Source organism: Macaca nemestrina, chromosome 7, assembly GCF_043159975.1.
Source record: "Macaca nemestrina isolate mMacNem1 chromosome 7, mMacNem.hap1, whole genome shotgun sequence".
Taxonomy (NCBI): domain Eukaryota; kingdom Metazoa; phylum Chordata; class Mammalia; order Primates; family Cercopithecidae; genus Macaca; species Macaca nemestrina.
The window spans coordinates 107003741-107022742 of NC_092131.1; the positions used below are offsets into that span (position 1 = coordinate 107003741).

At 49.4% G+C, this 19002-nt stretch overlaps 1 protein-coding gene across 4 annotated transcripts in view; it reads left to right on the plus strand.

Moving 5' to 3' along the window:
- The first annotated feature begins 9406 nt into the window (after positions 1-9406).
- Positions 9407-19002, plus strand: part of LOC105464710 (alpha kinase 3) — a 57862-nt gene continuing 48266 nt past the window's right edge. For 2 of the 4 annotated variants that reach the window (XM_071100773.1, XM_024787624.2), the window contains exon 1: positions 15528-18871. Coding sequence is in view for 3 of the 4 variants with exons in the window: in XM_024787624.2 (XP_024643392.2) it covers positions 18690-18871 (182 nt within the window). In the remaining variant the exon portion in view is untranslated. Of the gene's footprint in view, positions 9647-15351; positions 15391-15527; positions 18872-19002 lie in introns of those variants that run through there. The other 2 variants (XM_071100772.1, XM_024787625.2) reach the window with 2 other exon arrangements.

Below are 19002 nucleotides of genomic sequence, written 5' to 3' on the forward strand. Positions count from 1 at the left end.
AGTGCAATGGCACAATCATAGCCCATTGCAACCTCAAGCTCCTGGGCTCAAGTGCTCCTCCCACCTCTGCCTCCCAAGTAGCTGGGACTACAGGTGTGTGCCACCATGCCTGGCAAATTTTGTTATTATCTTTTTAGAGATGGGGTCTTGCTGTATTGTTCAGGCTGGTCTTGAACTCCTGGGCTCAAGGGATCCTCCTGCCTCAGCCTCCCAAAATGCTGGGATTACAGGTGTGAGCCACGGTACCTCGCTTTTTTTTTTTTTTTGGTCAAGCCTTTTGAAGTTTGAACTTGGTCTGCTTCATAACTTCCAAGCATCTTTAAATCCTTCTGTCACCAGGCATTTTTCATTAGGGTCCTAGGTCCAGGTGAATTCTTGAGTTGGTTTGTTGTGTCATGTGTTGGCCTTTAAAAATGCTCTTATTTTGGCTCATGCCTGTAATCCCAGCACTTTGGGAGGCTGAGGCACGCAGATTATGAGGTCAGGAGTTTGAGACCAGCCTGCTCAATATGGTGAAACCCCGTCTCTACTAAAAATACAAAAATTAGCTGAGCTTGGTGGCAGGTGCATGTAGTCCCAGCTACTCAGGAGGCTGAGGCAGGAGAATTTCTTGAACCCGGGAGGTGGAGGCTGCAGTGAGCCGAGATTGAACCATCGCACTCCAGCCTGGGTGACAGAGCAAGACTCTGTCTCCAAAAAAAAAAAAAAAAAAAGATCTTATTTTATATCTATATCTATATATACCCATTTACAGATTTAAATTGAGTTTCCAGTGCATGAATACTAAAATCAGCAAATATTTAATTGACCATAAGGAAAAGAGGTGCGGAAGGATGTGGTAAAGCCATGTAAATCCATTGTAACTAGGAGAAGCTTCCATCACAATGAGTCTCCAAGTAACAGTGGATCTGCAGCACCAGTGTGTTTCATGAATGGATGTGGGATCATACGTAGAGTGATCATCCAGGTCTACTAAATCGCTTTGCTTCTTGGCCTTTTGGCTGAGATCAAGTACAGACCTACTAGATCTTCTCAGACTTAATCCTGTAGGCTTTGCCTCTATTCTGTATGAAAATGGGGATAGTAGATGATGCATTTGATGTTTGGAGAAAGTGATTAAGCTCCTCTTCAATCTGGCATTCATTAAACTTGGAAGCCCCACTGATTCTAGGTCTCCCCTTTCAATCATAGCACAGGACACACACATAATCCCTACTTTCTTGTGGGGTTTTTTTAGTCTATAGAACAATTTGCTTAGAATTTTCCCCTAAGATCCATTGTGCATAACAGAGCTGAATATTCTTGGTATCTGAACAAGAAAGTAGGTGCTGCTTTCTAAGAAACTCTTTTCCTATGGAGAAGGGGTTTTGATATGACTTAAAAGTGAGGAAAAGGAGAAGATGGAAAGTGGGGGTTGTGTGGGGAGGTAATGGTGGGAAAAGGGATAGAAATTTGTGGAGGGGCAGGCAGGAGAATTTGAACAGATGGAGAGTTTAGAACCTGGAAACGGTGCATTTTTAAAGACAGTGATAGACAGAAATGGTGCTATTGAGCTCAAAAGGGAGGTAGTGGCTTGATTTGTCAACGGCAGCACTTGGGTGAACAGTAATTGTGGCAGCAGTTGTTGGGAGGAATTAATTTTTTTTTTTGAGACAGTCTTGCTCTGTCGCCCAGGTTGGAGTGAAGTGGTACTATCTTGGCTCACTGCAACCTCTGCCCCCCGGGTTCAAGTGATTCTCTTGCCTTAGCCTCCCCAGTAGCTGGGATTACAGGCACCCGCCACCACGCCTGGCTAATTTTTGTATTTTTAGTAGAAATGGGGTTTTGCCATGTTGGCCAGGCTGGTCTTGAACTCCTGACCTCAGGTGATCCACCTCCCTCAGCCTCCCAAAGTGCAGGATTAAAGAATGAGAAGATACAGCTGTTGAGGAAAAGGAGAGCTGAGATTCAAAGACTTCCTTAGAAAAAGACAAAGACTTGAAAGGGAGGAAAAAGACTAGTTTACCTTGCAAGAAGACCAGGAGAAGCCTGGGCTGGGAAGAGCCTTTTCTAGGTTCAGTTGAAGATAATGGAGTTTATATCCTGGGCCCAACTGACTAATTGCTGGCCCCTGACCACACACTCACCCTCTTATCTAATGATTGCTTTATTTTGGGGCATGCCTAGATTTGTGGCAGTCCTGGATGGAATCAGAGCAGGTAGATTGGGGAAGACACTTGGCTGTGGCGGCTCTATCATTGAGTCCCAAGTTCCCTTTCCAATTGAGAATCAGGACTGACTTCTCATTGCCAGTAATCCTTTAATTGCTGTCCATGTACCAAAGCACAGCTGTGGCCACACAGCTATCCAGTCCCTGGATAGAAGCATGCCAGAGTGGCCAGCTCATCCCATAGCAGTAGGACCTGGAGTGTCCACCCTCTTGGAACAGAGGCTCAGCTGCCTGAGCTGGGAGCTGTGGCAGCTCTTAGAGGGAGGTCAGATAAGAAGCAAAGAGCCCTGCAGACCAGCTGGCAGGAAGGGCAGCTTGCAGCACAAGGCAGTAAGTTCCCACGGGAGGGCAGGATCAGCAGAAAGAACTGGGCTTTGTTAAACTCAGAGCTAAGACTTTAGAATGAGTGGAACCGAGCGAAGGAAAAATAGAGGAAACTGGAGGGGTTGGATAGGTATTTGATTAATTTCCCATGCTGTTAGTGACTCGCATTGAGATGTGGTTTGAGGAGCATTGAGGACTGGAGTGGAAGCCAATGATGCTTCATAAGGAAGTTTTCAGTGACCCCTGACCTCAGACCCGTGCCACAGCTTGTGGAGAAGGCCACCTCAGTGTGAGTCCACATGGGTGCCAAAGAAGCAAAATAAGACCTGGTAAGTCTTCTGACCAGAATGAAGTTGATGATCGTTGTACTCTACTTTGCCCTAAAAAGCTCACATGTGAAGTATTACCATTCATGGCACAGGAGTTTGAGGTGAACATTGGCAAAGTGGATGCATCCAGAGAGGAACTTCTTGCATGGCCTGAGGCTCTCAGTGCCATATTGCTCAAGGAGCTGTTGAAGGAATTTAATGTTTCATCAAGAAAAGAGGTATTTCATGATCAGTATTTTCACATCTTTGCAGGGCTATCGTATCAAAAAGGAGTCTAGACTTCTGTGTGGCTCCAGAGCAAAATTTGACTCAGAATAAAAGGAAAATCTGTCTGAAAATGAAATGGGCTGCTTGGAGGAGTAGCACATTCTCACTCCCTGGAAATGTGCAGGCACAAGCTAGGGCCCCTCCACCAGGGTTGTCCAGACCGTGGTGAGGCCCTGCAGTGGCAGGGAGAGAATAGAGGTGTAGGGAATACTTAATGATGGCCCTTCCTGCCAACTGTGATCAGTCCCTTCCCCCCCGCCATTTCCTCTCCTCCACACAGATGGGGCCGCATGTGTCTCCCCTTAGTCTCTCTCTGTCCCAAGCCTGGGGACCAACTGTGGTCCCCAGGAGTTCCACGTTAACCCTCAGGGACTGGCATCTGGCCACTGTCATTGGGTGGGCCTGTCTCTGACCTTATGTTTCAGCTCTAGTCATTGGGTTGCTTTTGTACAGGAGGCCAATGTTTGCAACTTCATAACCCAATTGTGTTAACCCATTATTGCTTAATATGTGACTGGCTCCCTTTGGGCTCTTTTGAGAAGTTTGATAGTGAAGTAAAAGATGGGGTTGGCAAGGTATGGTGGCTTATACCTGTAATCCCAGCACTTTGGGAGGCTGAGGCAGGACGATCGCTTGAGCCCAGGAGTTTGAGACCAGATTGAGCAATATTGGGAGACACTGTCTCTTCAAAAATTTTTAAAAAATATATTACCTGGGTGTGGTGGTGTGTGCCTGTAGTCCTAGCACTTTGGGAGGCTGAGGCAGGAGGATCACTTGAGCCCAGGAGATCAAAGCTGCAGTGAGCCATGGTCACACCACTGCACTCCAGTCTGGGTGACAGTGAGTGACTCTGGGTGACCCTGTCTCAAAAAAAAAAAAAAAAAAGATGGGTAAATATTTTAGAAGCAAACATTTGATCATCATCATAGGCCATGGGGAAGGAGGGAAGGAGGCCAGGCAGGGGAGGCAGAGAGCTGTTACAGTAGGGCTGCTGAGAAGGCCAGAAGTTTGAGAGCCTTGGAAGGGAAGAAAATGTAGGAAGCCGAGGTTAGTGTGACACAGGGATGATATTGACAGCCTGTCCTCCTTTAAAGTTGATGTTCTTGCCCAATGGTCTCACTTTCCCCTGTATTTTGAAGGAACAGTTGACCATCACAAGTGAGGAAGGCAAAGGGGAGATTGTAATCTTGTTTGAACAGTTGCTGTAGGGAAAGGAAAGGGTAAGCTTGGGAGAATATAAAAGGATTGCCACGCTGCCTGAGACTGGACTTAGAATGTAAAGGATTGCCACGCTGCCTGAGAAATGTTGGGCAACCCTGGAGCAGGAAGAAGCCCACAACCTAATTCCAGGTTAGGAACCTGCCAGGTAAATTTAGTAGAAGATCAAGGGCGAGTGCAATGAGTTCCCTAAAGAAGGTGTAGTTGAAGTTATTGTCCACTTTGTACTGTGTTCATGTGTGTGTGGGGATGAGGTGGGGGTAGATAAGAGAAGCCAGCCAGGAAGGAGCTCAAGATCATAGAGGCTGCAGGGGAGCTGACATTTTAGAGGTAGAGAAATTTGTGGTGGCAAGGTTCAAGTGGTGGGCATTTGATTGAGATGTGAAAGGGAAGTGAGGGTGAAGTTCTTTGTGACGACAAGGTCATTGGACCTCTACCAGGGTGTTGGCTGTCATCAGAGAGGCTAGGATGATGGCAGCGGACCAGAGAGAGTCTGCCATGGTTGCACTCGATGTGAGGTGACCATTGTTTTTCATCAGTTCAGGTGAATGGTCATGAGGAATGTGACAGCTAATAATATTGGGGTTAAGGATTGGGTAATGCATGCCATGGGCAATGCTTCAAAGGAGGATGGATTGTCCCCTTTGAGTTTTGTTAGCATTGGAAGAGAGGGGGCTAGATAGGAAGGGGAAGGGACGGAACTAAGTTAAAAGAGAAAGCATGTTCAAACTCATTCAGACCTTGTTGAGAGGGCCTGACGTAGTAGGATCTAAGTGTCCTGGGAGATTCCACCATTCTCTAACAGGGAGCAGCTTCCTTTGTTTCACTGAGTATGTTCACTAACACAAAAACAGGCCCAAGATTTTCCTACTACAAATACCCAGTTTATTCTGGGGCCCTGGGAAGTTCGAAATAACTGGGAGATGGGATCCTGGCACCAATAACAAATTCCTACAGTGCTTCCTCAGTACATGGTAAACACTGACTGCCTTGTACTGTGTTGTTTACTTTGTTTGTTTGAGACAAGGTCTTGCTCTGTCACCCGGACTGGGGTTCAGTGGTGCAATCACACTGGCAAAGCAGGGTCCCCTTCCTACTTCTACCACCAGCACCAGATTCTGGTCCCCCTCATGGCCAACTTGTAGGGTACCTTGGCACAAGTCATTATGCCTCTCTGATTTTTTTTTTTTTTTTGAGACAGAGTCTTGTTCTGTCACCCAGGCTGAAGTGCAGTGGTGCGATCTCGGCTCACTGCAAGCTCCGCCTCCTGGGTTCACACCATTCTCCTGGCTCAGCCTCCCGAGTAGCTGGGACTGCAGGTGCCCGCCACCACACCTGGCTCCAACTCCTGGGCTCACGTGGTCCTCCCACCTCAGCCTCCTCAGCAGCTAGGACTACAGATGTGTGGCCAGCTAATTTTTAAATTTTTTTTGTAGAGATGGGATCTCACTTTCTTGCCCAGGCTGGTCTCAAACTCCCAGACTCAAGCAATCCTCCTGCCTTGGCCTCCCAAAGTGCTGGAATTACAGATGTGAGTCACTGTGCCTGGCGTGTATTGTTTCCTAATGCAGAACCAAGGCATGTGCTCCTCTGTGCTCTTTCAGCACCATGTACAAACCTCTATCACAGGATTTGTAATGATTCTGTTTTAATTGTTCTCTCTTCAGGCTTGAGAGGTTCTTGAGGGCAGAGACTATAACTTACTCATTTCTGTACCCTCAGCACTTGGCATAATGCGTCACAAGTAATAGTTAATAAATACTTGCTGAATGAACAGCTATGACCTTCAGGATCATAAGTGGAATGCCCCACTCCATTTTACAAAGGAGAAAGCTAAAGCTCAGGGATGGCAAGCCACTTGGCCAAAGTCACACAGCTACTTAGTGGAAGAGTAGGGTTAGTCTCTGGACTCCTAGCCTTGTTAGACAACACCACTTTCCACGTCCTCTTTCTCTTGTTAGACTGTAAACTTGGAAAGGAAAGACATTATTGACCTCTCCATCCCTGAGTGCCTTGACATTCCTTACTCAGCTCGACCCCTATCATGAACTTGGTTGAAGACAGAAAAAATGTGCTTGTTAAATTTGCAGATAGCAGGAAGCTGGGTTCCAAATCTTGGCCAGATGTGGTGACTCATGCCTATAATCCCAGCACTTTGGGAGGCTGAGGCAGGAGGATCGCTTGAGCCCAGGAGTTCAAGACCAGCCTGGGCAACATAGTGAGACCCTGTCTCTTAAAAAAAAGAAGGGAAGGATAGATTCTCCTATAGGTTAGCACTGGATGATGGGCAGAATTTAAAAAGATATAGATAAGAAGGAAAGGAAGTATAAGAGTAGGAAGATGAGATTTAACTTAAAAAAAAAACAGGTAAGATTGTATACTTAGGATAAAAAAGACTTTAGGAGTGGGGAAAACTTTGATGAACAGTGGTTTTTGTTGAAAACTCACAGGCTCAATGAAAAATTGAGTCAGTGAAATAATTTGGCTGTCTGTCAGGGAAGTTGTTAATGTCTGGAGCCCAGACCCACACTAATGTAGGTGCGAATTTAGTTGTAGGTTGCTATGGTCTAACCTCTACAGCGGCCACATTTTCCAGAGGAAATTGGTAAGTTGGAGTGGGTAACTAGTGGCACCATATCCATTGTCATATGAGAAATGGCCTGGAAGGGAAGTCCAGAGTCCCCATTGTGCTAGGCAGGATCTCAAGGCTCTAGCGCCTGCTTCGTCATCCTCTCTCTACTTTCCTGTCTACTTCATACTCAAGTGACATGCATACCAGGCTGTTTCAGTCCTCCATATCTTTATACATACTGTTCCCTCTATCTGGAATATTCAGTTCCTCCTGCTCGCCACCCATAACAGTCTACTTGGTGAGGACCTATGTAATTTACAAAATCCTTCTAAGCTTTACTTCCTTCATGGTAAAACTGTCCTAATCCAGGCAAAACTAACCACCCTTTTCTCTATACTTTGGTGCTTCCCTATACATAGTTTAAGAATTGTATGTTTTCCCCTGCATCGTATGTTGCCTGTCCCACCTATTAGACTGTGAGCTTCTTGCAGGCAGAGATCCTGTGACCCCTGCCTCTAGCACCTGTGCCCTAACCTGACACATGCCCTAACCTGACACGTGCTTTCCCACCCACCCCCTTTTTTTCTCTGCTGCTTGAACCAGCATACATGATTTAAACAAATGAACCAAAACTCCAAGTGGGTTTTCAAATATTTGAAGGACTACCCTGTAGATGACTGAAGATTCTGTGCACCTCCAGAGAGCCAAGAGCAAGAATGAATGGGGACGTGTGATCAAGAGATGAATTTGGGATCACTAGGAGAGAACACTTTAGTATCAGTCAGGATACTTCTGCCAACAGAAGCCTAAATTGAAAATAGCTTGAGCAAAGGGAGAACTTTTTTGGTACACAGATTCCAAGGAAAGTTTGAACTGCCTACCTGCAGGAAGGCCAGGGACAAAGCTGGACCCCAGGAACACCTGAACAAGGGCACCTGAAAGCCATCAGGACCCTGTGTCCTTCGCCTCTGCTTCTCTCTGTGCTAGCTTCCTTATTCCTCACTGTAAACTGGCTTACTCCACACAGCAGGAAACATGGCTGCTGACAGCTGTGGCCTCACAGCTCAGTCTTCCACCACAGAGGGTCTGGTTTTCTTTCCCAATTCCAGTTAAAAATGTTTTAATGTTTGGGTGGCCGAGGCAGGCACATCACGAGGTCAGGAGATCAAGACCATCCTGGCTAACACAGTGAAACCCTGTCTCTACTAAAAATATCAAAAATTAGCGGGACATGGTGGTGGGCGCCTGTAGTCACAGCTACTCGAGAGGCTGAGGCAGGAGAATGGCAGGAACCCGGGAGGCGGAGCTTTCAGTGAGCTGAGATCCCGACACTGTACTCCAGCCTGGGCAACAGAGCGAGACTCCGTCTCAAAAAAAGAAAAAAATGTTTTAGAGAAGAACTTTATTGGCACAGCCAGGGTCTGTATTCAGGGAGATGGGGTACCGTGAATAGCCTGGCTTGAGTTTGATGCCAGTCAGCTGAGGCCAGGAGTGGGATCATGTGGGAACAAGGTAGTTGCCATTGGAACCACACGGAGTAGGGGAAAGCCATTTCCAAAAGTAGTGGGGATGGGTACAGCTTCGAAAACAGAGGGGTTGGACTCCTTTGCTCCCACTTTCTAACAATTACAGTCGTTTAGCTTCAGGTACTTTCTGGATGCTCTCAGGAAAAGAGCAGAAAGAAGGATGGATAAAAAGTCTGTGGGCACTTTCAATATTTAGACCAGGTTTCGGAAGGGCTTGGCACTAGTTCTTGGAAATTGTTGCATGATTTGATTATTTTTCTGGGCATCAGGACTCAGCCCATTTCCCCCTCTGGTGCTGAGAAATGGAGGCCGAAGGAGTGAAGGAAGTTCAGTTATTCTAGACATATTAATTGAGCCCCTAATCTATGCTAGATACTGGGGTGTGGGGGGAGACAAAGAGAGAGAGATCCCAAGGGGTTCCGGCCTCTCAGGGACTCAGGTCACTAATGAAGGTGGCTGGGCTTGTCGACGTGCTGGGCCAACAGCCACTGGCGAGGCAAGGCGAGGGTCAGGGCTGGTGCCAGGAAGAGGGCCAGTTCTTTGGCTCCCTGGTCTCCTGCGGTCCAGCTCAAGCTGACCAGCGGTTGACCTGGCTCCCCCTGGCCCCAGCCAGGCCTCGTGGACCCCTCATATGCAAAACGGGACATGAGCAGGGGAGGAAGGCCAGCCGGGAGCCGGGTCCTGGGAGTTCCACGAAGGGACCTGTCCTGGTCTCCATGTTCACGCTGCGCCTTCCTTCCGAGGCTCCCCGGGCCTCGCCCGACAAGGCGCTGCTGCAGACACCAGGCCCGCCGAGGGAGCAGGGAGCGCACTGGGAGCCAACTCTGGGGCGGGCGCCTAGGGCCCGGCGCCCCCCCAGAGTCTCCGAGCCGCGCTGCCCGGGCCGGGCCGGGGGAGGGACAGCAGCAGGTGACGACGGCCTGGCCACCGGCTATAAATAGGGGCTCGCGTCAGCCGCGGGCGGGAGCGGCGGCGGCGGGCAGGGGCCCGGAGGCCGGGGCCTGGAGGACGGGCGAGGCAGGGGCGGGTGAGGGCCGGCAGTCGGTGAGGGCGGCGCCATGGGGTCGCGGAGGGCCCCCAGCCGGGGCTGGGGCGCGGGTGGGCGGTCTGGGGCGGGGGGCGACGGTGAGGACGACGGCCCCGTGTGGATCCCCAGCCCAGCCAGCCGGAGCTACCTGCTCAGCGTGCGGCCGGAGACCAGGTGAGTGGCACCGAGGGGCAGGGTGGCGTTGGGCTGGGCGAGGCCCTGGGATCAGTCCCTGTGAGGGCGGCCTGGTCCCTGTAGGCCTGGGCTGGGCCTGCGCCCTCGAGCCCTCTCAGCCCCAAGGCCCAGGGTCTGGGGACGTGGTAGCTGGAATAGCCTTCATAGCCCCTTGTGACCCGTCCTGATCCATGGGCCTGAGGCCTCTGGCAGTGCGAAGCTCAAGAGAGGACAAAGGCTCCACTTTGGAGTGATTTCATGGGGTCTGAAGGCTTTCTTTATCTCCCCCGCCCCTACCCTGCTATTCCCTGGCTTGGGATTCCACAGTTAGAGATAAGGAAAGTCAGAGTGGCTGAAATTCCTCCCTGGCAGGTAGGGAGCGGGAGAGAACTGGTGGGGACAGGGAGAGGGTGCTGGGGGGCTGCCCAGAGTAGGGGCTACTTAGCTCAGGGTGGGGAGGTTCCCCAGAAAGAAATAAACCTTTGTAAATAAGGTTCCTCTACTGGGCCCAGAACTTGGGTCCTCCCCAGGACCTGAGTTGGGGCTGGTGAGATAGGGGGTGGGATGACATACTGTCTGGGGATGTCGGGAATTAAGGACTTGCAGCTCTGAGGGAGCAAAGTGCCCTGTCCAGTTTGGGGAAGGGAAATGCCAAGGGAGGTGTGGAACTAATGAGCTCTTCACTGGTCTTCCAAGAGTTTAAGAGGTATGGAAGCTTTGGTTTAGCAGCTAGGCCACCCACATATATAAAGACACAAAGACAATAGACACCCATCCAGGCAATCAAAGGCACACAGACGCACATGGACACGCGCATTGCCATGGAGACAGACACTTCCTGCCCCCTGTGGGCAGCTCAGTTTCCCTCCACTTCTGGAGTCTATTTTCCAAAGGGAAATGTGTTGAGATAGTGGTTGTTTCATAGCCTGAGAACTTGGCTTGTGTATTATACAGAAAACAGTCATTCCTCCAAGAGGCTGTCCAGAGACCTCTTGTTCTCCATTCTTAAAACAGCATAAAAACAGGCATCAAGGACATTCAGGAAAAGTCCTGGGCACTTCCTCGTGAATTGGCTGAGTCCTATTGACCTTGGAGTTGGGAAAGTTCAAATGTAACCGGAACCAGTTTCTGCATAAAACTCGTCAAATGGTGTCATATGTCTGGGGCAGGGCTGAGGACTGATGTTAGTGACTGAGTCAGACTCAACAAGGCCCCTGGCTGCCAGCAAAGAATACCCCTTTTTCCTACTCCTGGCTCTACAGATAAACCGGAATGAAATTTGGACATTAATTCCAGCCCTTAGAGAAGCTGACTCCCTTGTGGGAGCCTCACACTTGTCACAGTGATTTGTCTGGGCTTTGCCTCCTGTGTTTGGCCTTTGTCAATACCAGTGGAACAAACAGAAGAGGCAGAACCAGGGTCCTTCTTGGAGACAGCAGCAATGAAGGAAGGGAGGAAATAGTACCTTGAAAACCAGGCAGAATGGGGAGGGCAGGAGATCTGGGATTTTAGGAAAAGGACTGGAGAGTGGACACAGTGCTGCTGCCTGACTGTGCAGTTGTATGATAGATAAATGTTAATTGCACACCTCATGAGCACAAAGCTTGTGCCAGCCTGAGAGCTAGAGGTGGGATAGAAGTGGCTGGCTTAAGTCCCTTTGGACCTAAATGGGAATGTTCTTAAAAGGAGTCTCTTTCATCAAGTATCTGGAGGGGGCAAGACAGGAGGAGTGGGAGAGAGCTTTGGACTTTGGGCTGTGTTTTGCCCCTGCAGAGTTTTTTACTGCTCCTGCCAGCTAGCCACAGACCCCCAGAGGTTCTGAGAGACAAGGACAGCCAGATTTATCAGGCTTCTGGAAAAGCCTCCGGCCAAAGTGGGGAGAATGTGACTGTGGCTACAGTGGGGAGAGGAGGGGGCGGGGCAGTTCCTGCCTCTCTAGCAAGGCCTGACCTGTGTTGGAGGGAGCCATCGTACTGTCTGCTGTCCCTCAGAACAGCCTCACTGCCTGTGGGGGTGGGGAGAGCTCCCTAGAGACGGGGAGAAAGACAGTCCCTGGAGAATTTTGCCAACTATATTGACTCCAGCCTAGCTGAGCCCTGACTATGCCAGAGTCCTGAGTCCTTGACTGAGAGGCAAGTTCTGTCCCCACTCTCTTGGCTCCAACATGTGGGTCTGCCTTCACACAGATGTGTCATGGAGCTCTCCAGGCATCATTCTCATGGGCCCTTGTGAGGAGGGGCTGTCCCTGGGAGCTGATGGACAGCTGAGCTGATGGACAACAGAGGCCTTGGTGGAGGGCCCAGAACCTATCTCCCCATGCACCTTTCTCTGCCCCACAGCTCTGAAAGGGTTCTAGTCCATGTCGGTGCAAGAATATTTCCAATGTCCACTGGGGTCAGAGGTCCAACAAGCAGATAGTTCCACCAAACTGTAGGCCCAGCCCCTAGGTCACCCGGCATCTGGGACCTCACCCCCATAGGACAGTGAGATGTGGGTAGGCTAGAGAAGTTAAGGGGCCACAACAGTTGAGTAGAAGCAGTTATGATTAATTAGCTTTTATGGGATATTCAGAAGTTCCAGAAGCCCCTGCCCCCTGGATTCTTGGAGGTCCTGGTCCAGGTGGACTCAGAGAAGTCACAGAACCTGTAGCTCTGCTGTTCAGCATGGGTCAGCCAGGCTGTCTAGGGCTTTTAGGGAACCTGAGGTATCAGGCCAGGACTGTCCAAAGGCCTTTTATGTCCCGGAATAGATGAAAGCCGGGAGGGATGGAATCTCCCAGCTTCTGTGGTCAGTTCTGGTTTTCCGTAGCCTACTTCACTCTTTTAGTGTTTGGTGTTTTTTTTTTTTTTTTTTTTTTTTTTTTTTGAGATGGAGTCTTGCTCTGTCACCCAGGCTGGAGTGCAGTGGCATGATCTCTGTTCACTGCAACCTCCGCCTCCCAGGTTCAAGCATCCTCCTGCCTCAACCTCCTGAGTAGTCTGGGATTACAGATGCTTGCCACCACACCCGGCTAATTTTTGTATTTTTAGTAGAGACGGGATTTCACCCTGTTGGCCAGGCTGTTCTTGAACTCCTGACCTCAGGTCATCTGCCTGCCTCGGCCTCCCAAAGTGCTGGGATTACAGACGAGAGCTACCACACCCAGCCAAGTTTAGTTTTTAATTATTTATTTTTTATAAAGATGGGGTCTTGCTATATCGCCAAGGTTGATCTTGAACTCCTGTGCTCCAGCGATCCTCTTACCTCAGCCCCACAAGTGTTGGGATTGCAGGCATGAGCCACTGTGCTCAGTCCCAGCTTCACTCCTTTATGAGGAGACCTTTCCTTTCTGGGCCCTGATTTCCAACCCCACCCCCCAACTTTTTTCTTTTTTCCTATTCTGCTTACGTATGAATTCCCATTTTGTGAGATGAAGGTGGCATAAAGAACTCTTTAAAGTTTTTCTGCCCCAACATTTGATGCCTCTCATTTGGCTCCCCCTCAGAGGCAGTAAATGGGGAGCTCCCCTGCCTGGGTGACAGCCCTGAGCCTAGCTGTGGCCCAGCCAGCAGGGCACAGGCAGGTCTTCCACCTTCTGAAGACCAGGTGCCTCCATTAGCCCAGGGTTTCTCCTGACCTGACTAATGATGCAAGGGCGAGGCCTAGAGAGGGCAGGATGGTTGGTCCAGGAGCAGCAGAGCTGGGGGAGGGGTCCTCTGTCCCAGCTCATTTCTTGACCCACGTGTAGGTGGAACTTGTCATTTTCCTTTCTGAATTAGAAAGCTAACTCTCCCCCTCTCCTTCCCAGGGAAGAAGTCCAGACCCAAAGAAGAAGAAATCTCCCAATCCTAAAGGAGAGGGACAAAGGAAATTTATGGTCAGGAAAGGATGGAGTTGGCCAGTGCCTTGGAACCATGGGAGGTTCTGCCCAGGCGGCCTCCAAAGGATTTTTAAAGTTCTGAGCAGAGGCAGCTGCACTCTAGCACACTCCTTTCCATCTTTTCTGGAGCAGCAGCTCCCTCTGGGGAGCAGCACCCTTCCTGCTTGAAAAATGCCTTTCTCTCCCCTGCCCTCTCTCCCCAGGCCCCCCACTCTACTTTCCTCCTCTTTCTTTTTCTTCCTCTCTCTCTCTTTTTTTTTCTCTCTCTCTCCCCCTTCTATAGAACAGCAGTTAAATACCCATTGTCTGTGCAGCACTGTGCTAGGAGCCACAGAAACTACAAGAACTAGGTTTGAAGGCTGGATGGGCAGGATTTAATTGAGCAGTAGGAGGGAAGAAGGACTTTCCAAACAGGGAGGACAAAAGGGGTCAGGGGTCAGGAAGGACTTTTCATGCCAATAAGGGACAGGCCTGGCTATGGTGGCACCAGAGCATTGGGAAGTAGAGGGAACCTGGTTGTTGTGGGAGTGTGAGTAGATCAGGGAGGCCCCCACCCGCCCAGTCAAGAAGTGGAGACTCAGTGTCCTCTACACTGGGGGACTGCAGCATTTTGTTAGAGAAGTGGGTTATATGAGGGGTTAAGGAGAAGGGGTTGAGGTGGTCATCAGTGTGGAGCCATGAGGGTCTAGATTGTAGTGCAACAACAAGAGTAGAGAGAAGGGGAGAAAGAAGGGACAAGAATTGTGGACGGACTGGATTTGGGGTTGGGGAAGAAGTAGTAATCCAAGATGGCAGGTTTTGAGCTTAGGAGTTTGGGAGAATGCTGGAGGTATCTACCAACCCAGGAGCCCGGGGTTAGGGGTGAAGCCAGGTTTTAGGGAAAAGGATGGGTTTGGTTTTGTGGTTATAAAGAGATGGGATCCTCATAGAGACACAGACCGTGAGCACCACTGAACAGGCTGGGCTGCTGATAAGGAAGGGAGAGCTCTTCTCATGATAGGGACAGCTGAAGGGAGTGTGGATGGGGTGAGCCCTGACATCTCTCAAGGAGCTGGGATCCAGGGCCCCACTGGAGATTTTTGTATCCGGAATGGAGGAGGGAGAGGGAATAGTTGGCTCATAGTAAGTGGGCTAGAACTCCAGTAAGGGGTGGTCCTATGTGGGTCCTCATCCTAGTGCCCTAAGCAGTGGCCTTTCCTAGCTGCCCCAGGCAGGAGGGATGATCAGGGCCTCAGGCAGAATGGGCCTTGTGTGGACCATGAAGCTGGGTGCCTCCCAGCTCCTGCTGAATTAACTGCTTTGTTTTTCTCTTTTTCACTCTCCCAGCTGGTTTGCCTTGCGTGGCCTCTTTAACCATACTTTAACATATTAATGATGGGTGTTCTCCAAGCCACCTGTCTCTCTCTCCTAGCCTCTCAGGGGATTTCCAGGAATGGGGCTCTTTTCTCCCAAAGGCCAAGAATTGAAGCAGGAGCTTGCCCCCAGGCTGGTATGCTGTGGGGTGGGGAAACATGCCAGGCAGCTGTAAGCCTCCCTCTCTGGGGCAGTGACCCAAATGCCTGGGACGCACCTTTCTCAAAGCACAGCCCCAAGGGGCCTCCTTTCTGCCTAACCATTTTCCTGGACTTTGCTGCATTTAATGAGCTCTTGGTTTCAGATACATTGGTGTCCGGTGGTCAGGCCACTTGCTAAATGGAGCAGGCCAACTAAGACAGCTGGTCCCTTTTAATAGAAAGGCTTCTGGGCCGCAGAAGGTGGCCGATTAATAGTTTGCGACTGTTGATTTCGCCTACTTCCTTCTCCTTGCTTTTTTGGCCTAATGATTCCATTTGCTGTTTTTGCTTAGCTTATCAAGCAACCGGTTGTCTCACCCCAGCTCTGGAAGGTAAATGCATATTGCACTACATTTCTCTGACTGCTTTTTTCTTGGGTCTGGGCATTGAGGGGCCACTGAGTGACTGCTCGTGCACTAACCAGGCTGCATGGGGTGAGGGGAGAGCTGGAGGGCGGGTGGGGAGAGTGCAAGAAGGTACTCAGGTGAACATGGCTCTCACAGGGGGCCAGAGTTGATGCTTGCATGGGCCATTTGAGATGGGCACAGGATATCAGGAATAGAAATATGGGCAGGGGTCTCTGAGATGCCTGCAATGACATCTCTGTGTCCCTAGGAGACATGATGGGAACAGAAGAGGGAGCCACCAGTCATGTCACATGACCCACCTCTTCCCCATCCCAGGTTTTTTATTTCTTAGAGACAGGGTCTTGCTCTGTCATGTTGCCCAGGCTGGAATGCAATGGCTCCCTGCAGCCTTGAACTCCTGGCCTCAAGGGATCCTCCTGCCTCAGCCTTCTGAGTAGCGGGGACTACAGGAATGCACCATGATGCCTGGCTAATTTTTAAAAATTTTCTTGTAGAGACAGGGTCTCACTGTATTCCCTGGTCTTGAACTTCTGGTTCCAAGGGATCCTCCTGCCTTGGCTTCCTAAAGTCCTGGGATTAGAGGCGTAAGCCACTGTGCCTGGCCCCAATTCTAGGTTTTCATGTTTTTGGAACCACATATCTAGGTGTGATACCTTATTGTCTATCTTCTTCTAGACATGGCAACTGCCTTTTAAAATTTTTTTCTGCAGTCATTTAAGTTCTCCTTTTACCTCCTGTTTCTCTGAATTTTCCTTTTCTTTGGTTCCTCCCCATCCCTGAAGACTGAACTCTGTGAGATCAGAGAATACCACGTTAGTGTATTCCTGCATAACTTATTCTCTGAATCTGCTGCAGGGTCAGGGCAAGGTCTGAGCAGGCTCATGGTCCAGGTTTGCTGGGTGAATGACTGTCTTCTTGCCTCCTGAACTGAAGGACAGCTCTTTACCCTTGGCTGAACTGACTGTTACAATCAAAATGGGAACATTTCCTGGCTCCTTCCCACCACTTGGGCCTCATCCCAGACTCTGATAGATTTGGGGAGAGTTAGCTACATTTTCTTCACACAGAGAAAGATTTCAGAATAGCTAACTGGTTTCTGAATAGCTAATGTTTACAGACATGATTAGCAACTACTATGTCCATGGTCCTTGATGGGGATGAACACTGAGGAGACTTTGTTCTGTGTGGCTCATGGGTGGAACTGAGGATATCACAACTAATTCCAAGTGGAGTGTGGTAAGCGTTGAAAGGAGAGGACCTGGGCAAACCAAATCTAACCTAAGGGCAAGGTTAGGTTAACATCATGAAAACCAATGATTCTGGTGTTCCTTAGAGACATATGATTAGTCTGTGATATCCTTATGAAGTCATGGAGTTGGAAGGACTCATCAGGGTTGGACAAGACCATTTCCAGATGTGTGGACTTCCTGGCTCTCCAGGGCATAGGGCGCAGCACACTCAGAGTCTATCCCACATTCGAGTGGTTTGGAGGACGGGGACAGAAAGCTTGTCACAATGAGAAGCTGTGTGACATTCAGCAGAACATGACAGTATATAAAGTGACTCCCTGTGCCTCCAAATGTACCCCAAGCCCACTTCCCTAAAGAGAAGGCTTTCATCTAGCCACACCTTTCGGCTGTTACTTGTTTTCTAATGTAAACATTTTTGTAATACAGCTTAGGACCTAATGTGGAAAGTTTGAGAAGATATGTTCTTTTCCATTCAAAAAGAATAATGAAATAAAATAACTACTTGTTTTTTTCTTTTTTTTTCTTTTTGAGAAGGAGTCTCTCTCTATCGCCAGGCTGGAGTGCACTGGCGCGATCTCAACTCACTGCAACCTCTGCCTCCCGGGTTCAAGCGATTTTCCTGCCTCAGCTTCCCGAGTAGCTGGGACTACACGCGCCTGCCACCACGCCTGGCTAATTTTTGTATTTTTAGTAGAGACGGGGTTTCACCGTGTTGGCCAGACTGGTCTCGATCTCTTGACTTCGTGATCTGCCCGCCTCAGCCTCCCAAAGTGGAGGGATTACAGGCATGAGCCACCGCGCCCGGCCCGTTTTTCAATATCTAGCATGAGCATTTGTCTCTGCAAATTTTCTTAAAGCATAGCTTCCCTGTTGTCTCACTTATCCAGTAGCCGAAATGATTTCCTTAGATTTGTCCAAGCGGCTTCATACCTAGGAGTCTCAACTGAATATTGGATCCAGGCTCAAGGTCATGGATGAGATAGTATTCAAATTATGCAGGGAGGACATAATTAGGGATGGTTTGAATTAACTACAGACTCATGGAAGTAGGATTATGTTTACCCTGGTGGTTTCTAGAAACTGTTGATTGAGATTTGATATTTCCCCAAATCAGAAATTGCTGTTAGTATGATAGCAGCAAGAAACATTTTCAGATATTAACACTTCCTGAGTGTTCAGGGAGTTGATAGCCTAGGACCTGAGGACCCTCTATTTCTGAGTGGCTTAAGAAGAAAAGGAAAAGAAGTTTATTGCACAGATGAGTTGTAGGTGACAGAAGGTTGTAGGGAGTGTTACAGAATGTGTCTAACTGCAGACCTGGTTCAAATGTTCAGGTATGTGAGATTGGGATCCCCTTTATGGGTGATCTTTGTCGGGGAGGGACCTTGTCAACTCCAGGAACGCCCAGGTATCTGCATTCCTGTGGTGAAACCATAGCGGGACCCCCATCAGTCCAGAAGTCTTACTTGATTCCAGATATTCTCTGGGGTACAACCCTTCTCTTCAAACTCAAGTCTAGAATAATATTCACAGAAAAGATACATTGAATGTGGAACCCCTCCCCACAAAGTGTGTAGGGTTCTAGATCCTGTTTGCTTCTGCTTCCACAGACTCTCTTGGCCCCTGGCAGAGAGGCCATGGACAGACAAACATTGCTCTTGGGTGACCATCCCTTCCTCTGAGGCACAGGGAAAGGCACCTTTGAATGATGTGTCTTTCTCACTACAGTTTCTCCTGCTTCTCTTCACTTTGCCCCCCTCACAGTCCTCTCTGCTGCTCACAATGGGATGTATGCCTGGGGAGGGAGGGCCGGGCATGGCTTGTGCACCACACAACCTGGCTATGTGGTGGCGCTTCACACCTAGGAACGCACTGTGTCTCTGCTGGCCCTTGAAAGGGTTTGGCATGGTGGTTTGCTTCCTGGGCCCAGGAAGGAGAAGACTGTAAGCCCTGAGCATTGTTGGTGAGTTTGTACTGGACTCAGTGCTTACTGATGCCCCTGAAATCTGGGAGATGGACTGGAGAAGGGAACTAAAAGTTCTGGCTTTTGCAGGGGTGGATCTGTTTGTGGTTTGGCACTCCTGCTGGTTGGTCCTGGAGCAGCCAACCATGTTTCACTTCAGCATGTGGTATCCAGGGATGGAGCAGGGGAGCCACAGCTGGCTTTCCAAGGATGCTTCTCAGCTTCATTTGGGGTGGGTCTCTCCTTTCTGATACCCTTATGAATTAGAGTTCCCCTTTGGGTCTAGACCCCTAGCATTGGCCAGCTTATTCTTTGTCCATTGTGGGTCTGCACTCACAAATGTAGGAGCTTTTTTCCTAAGCC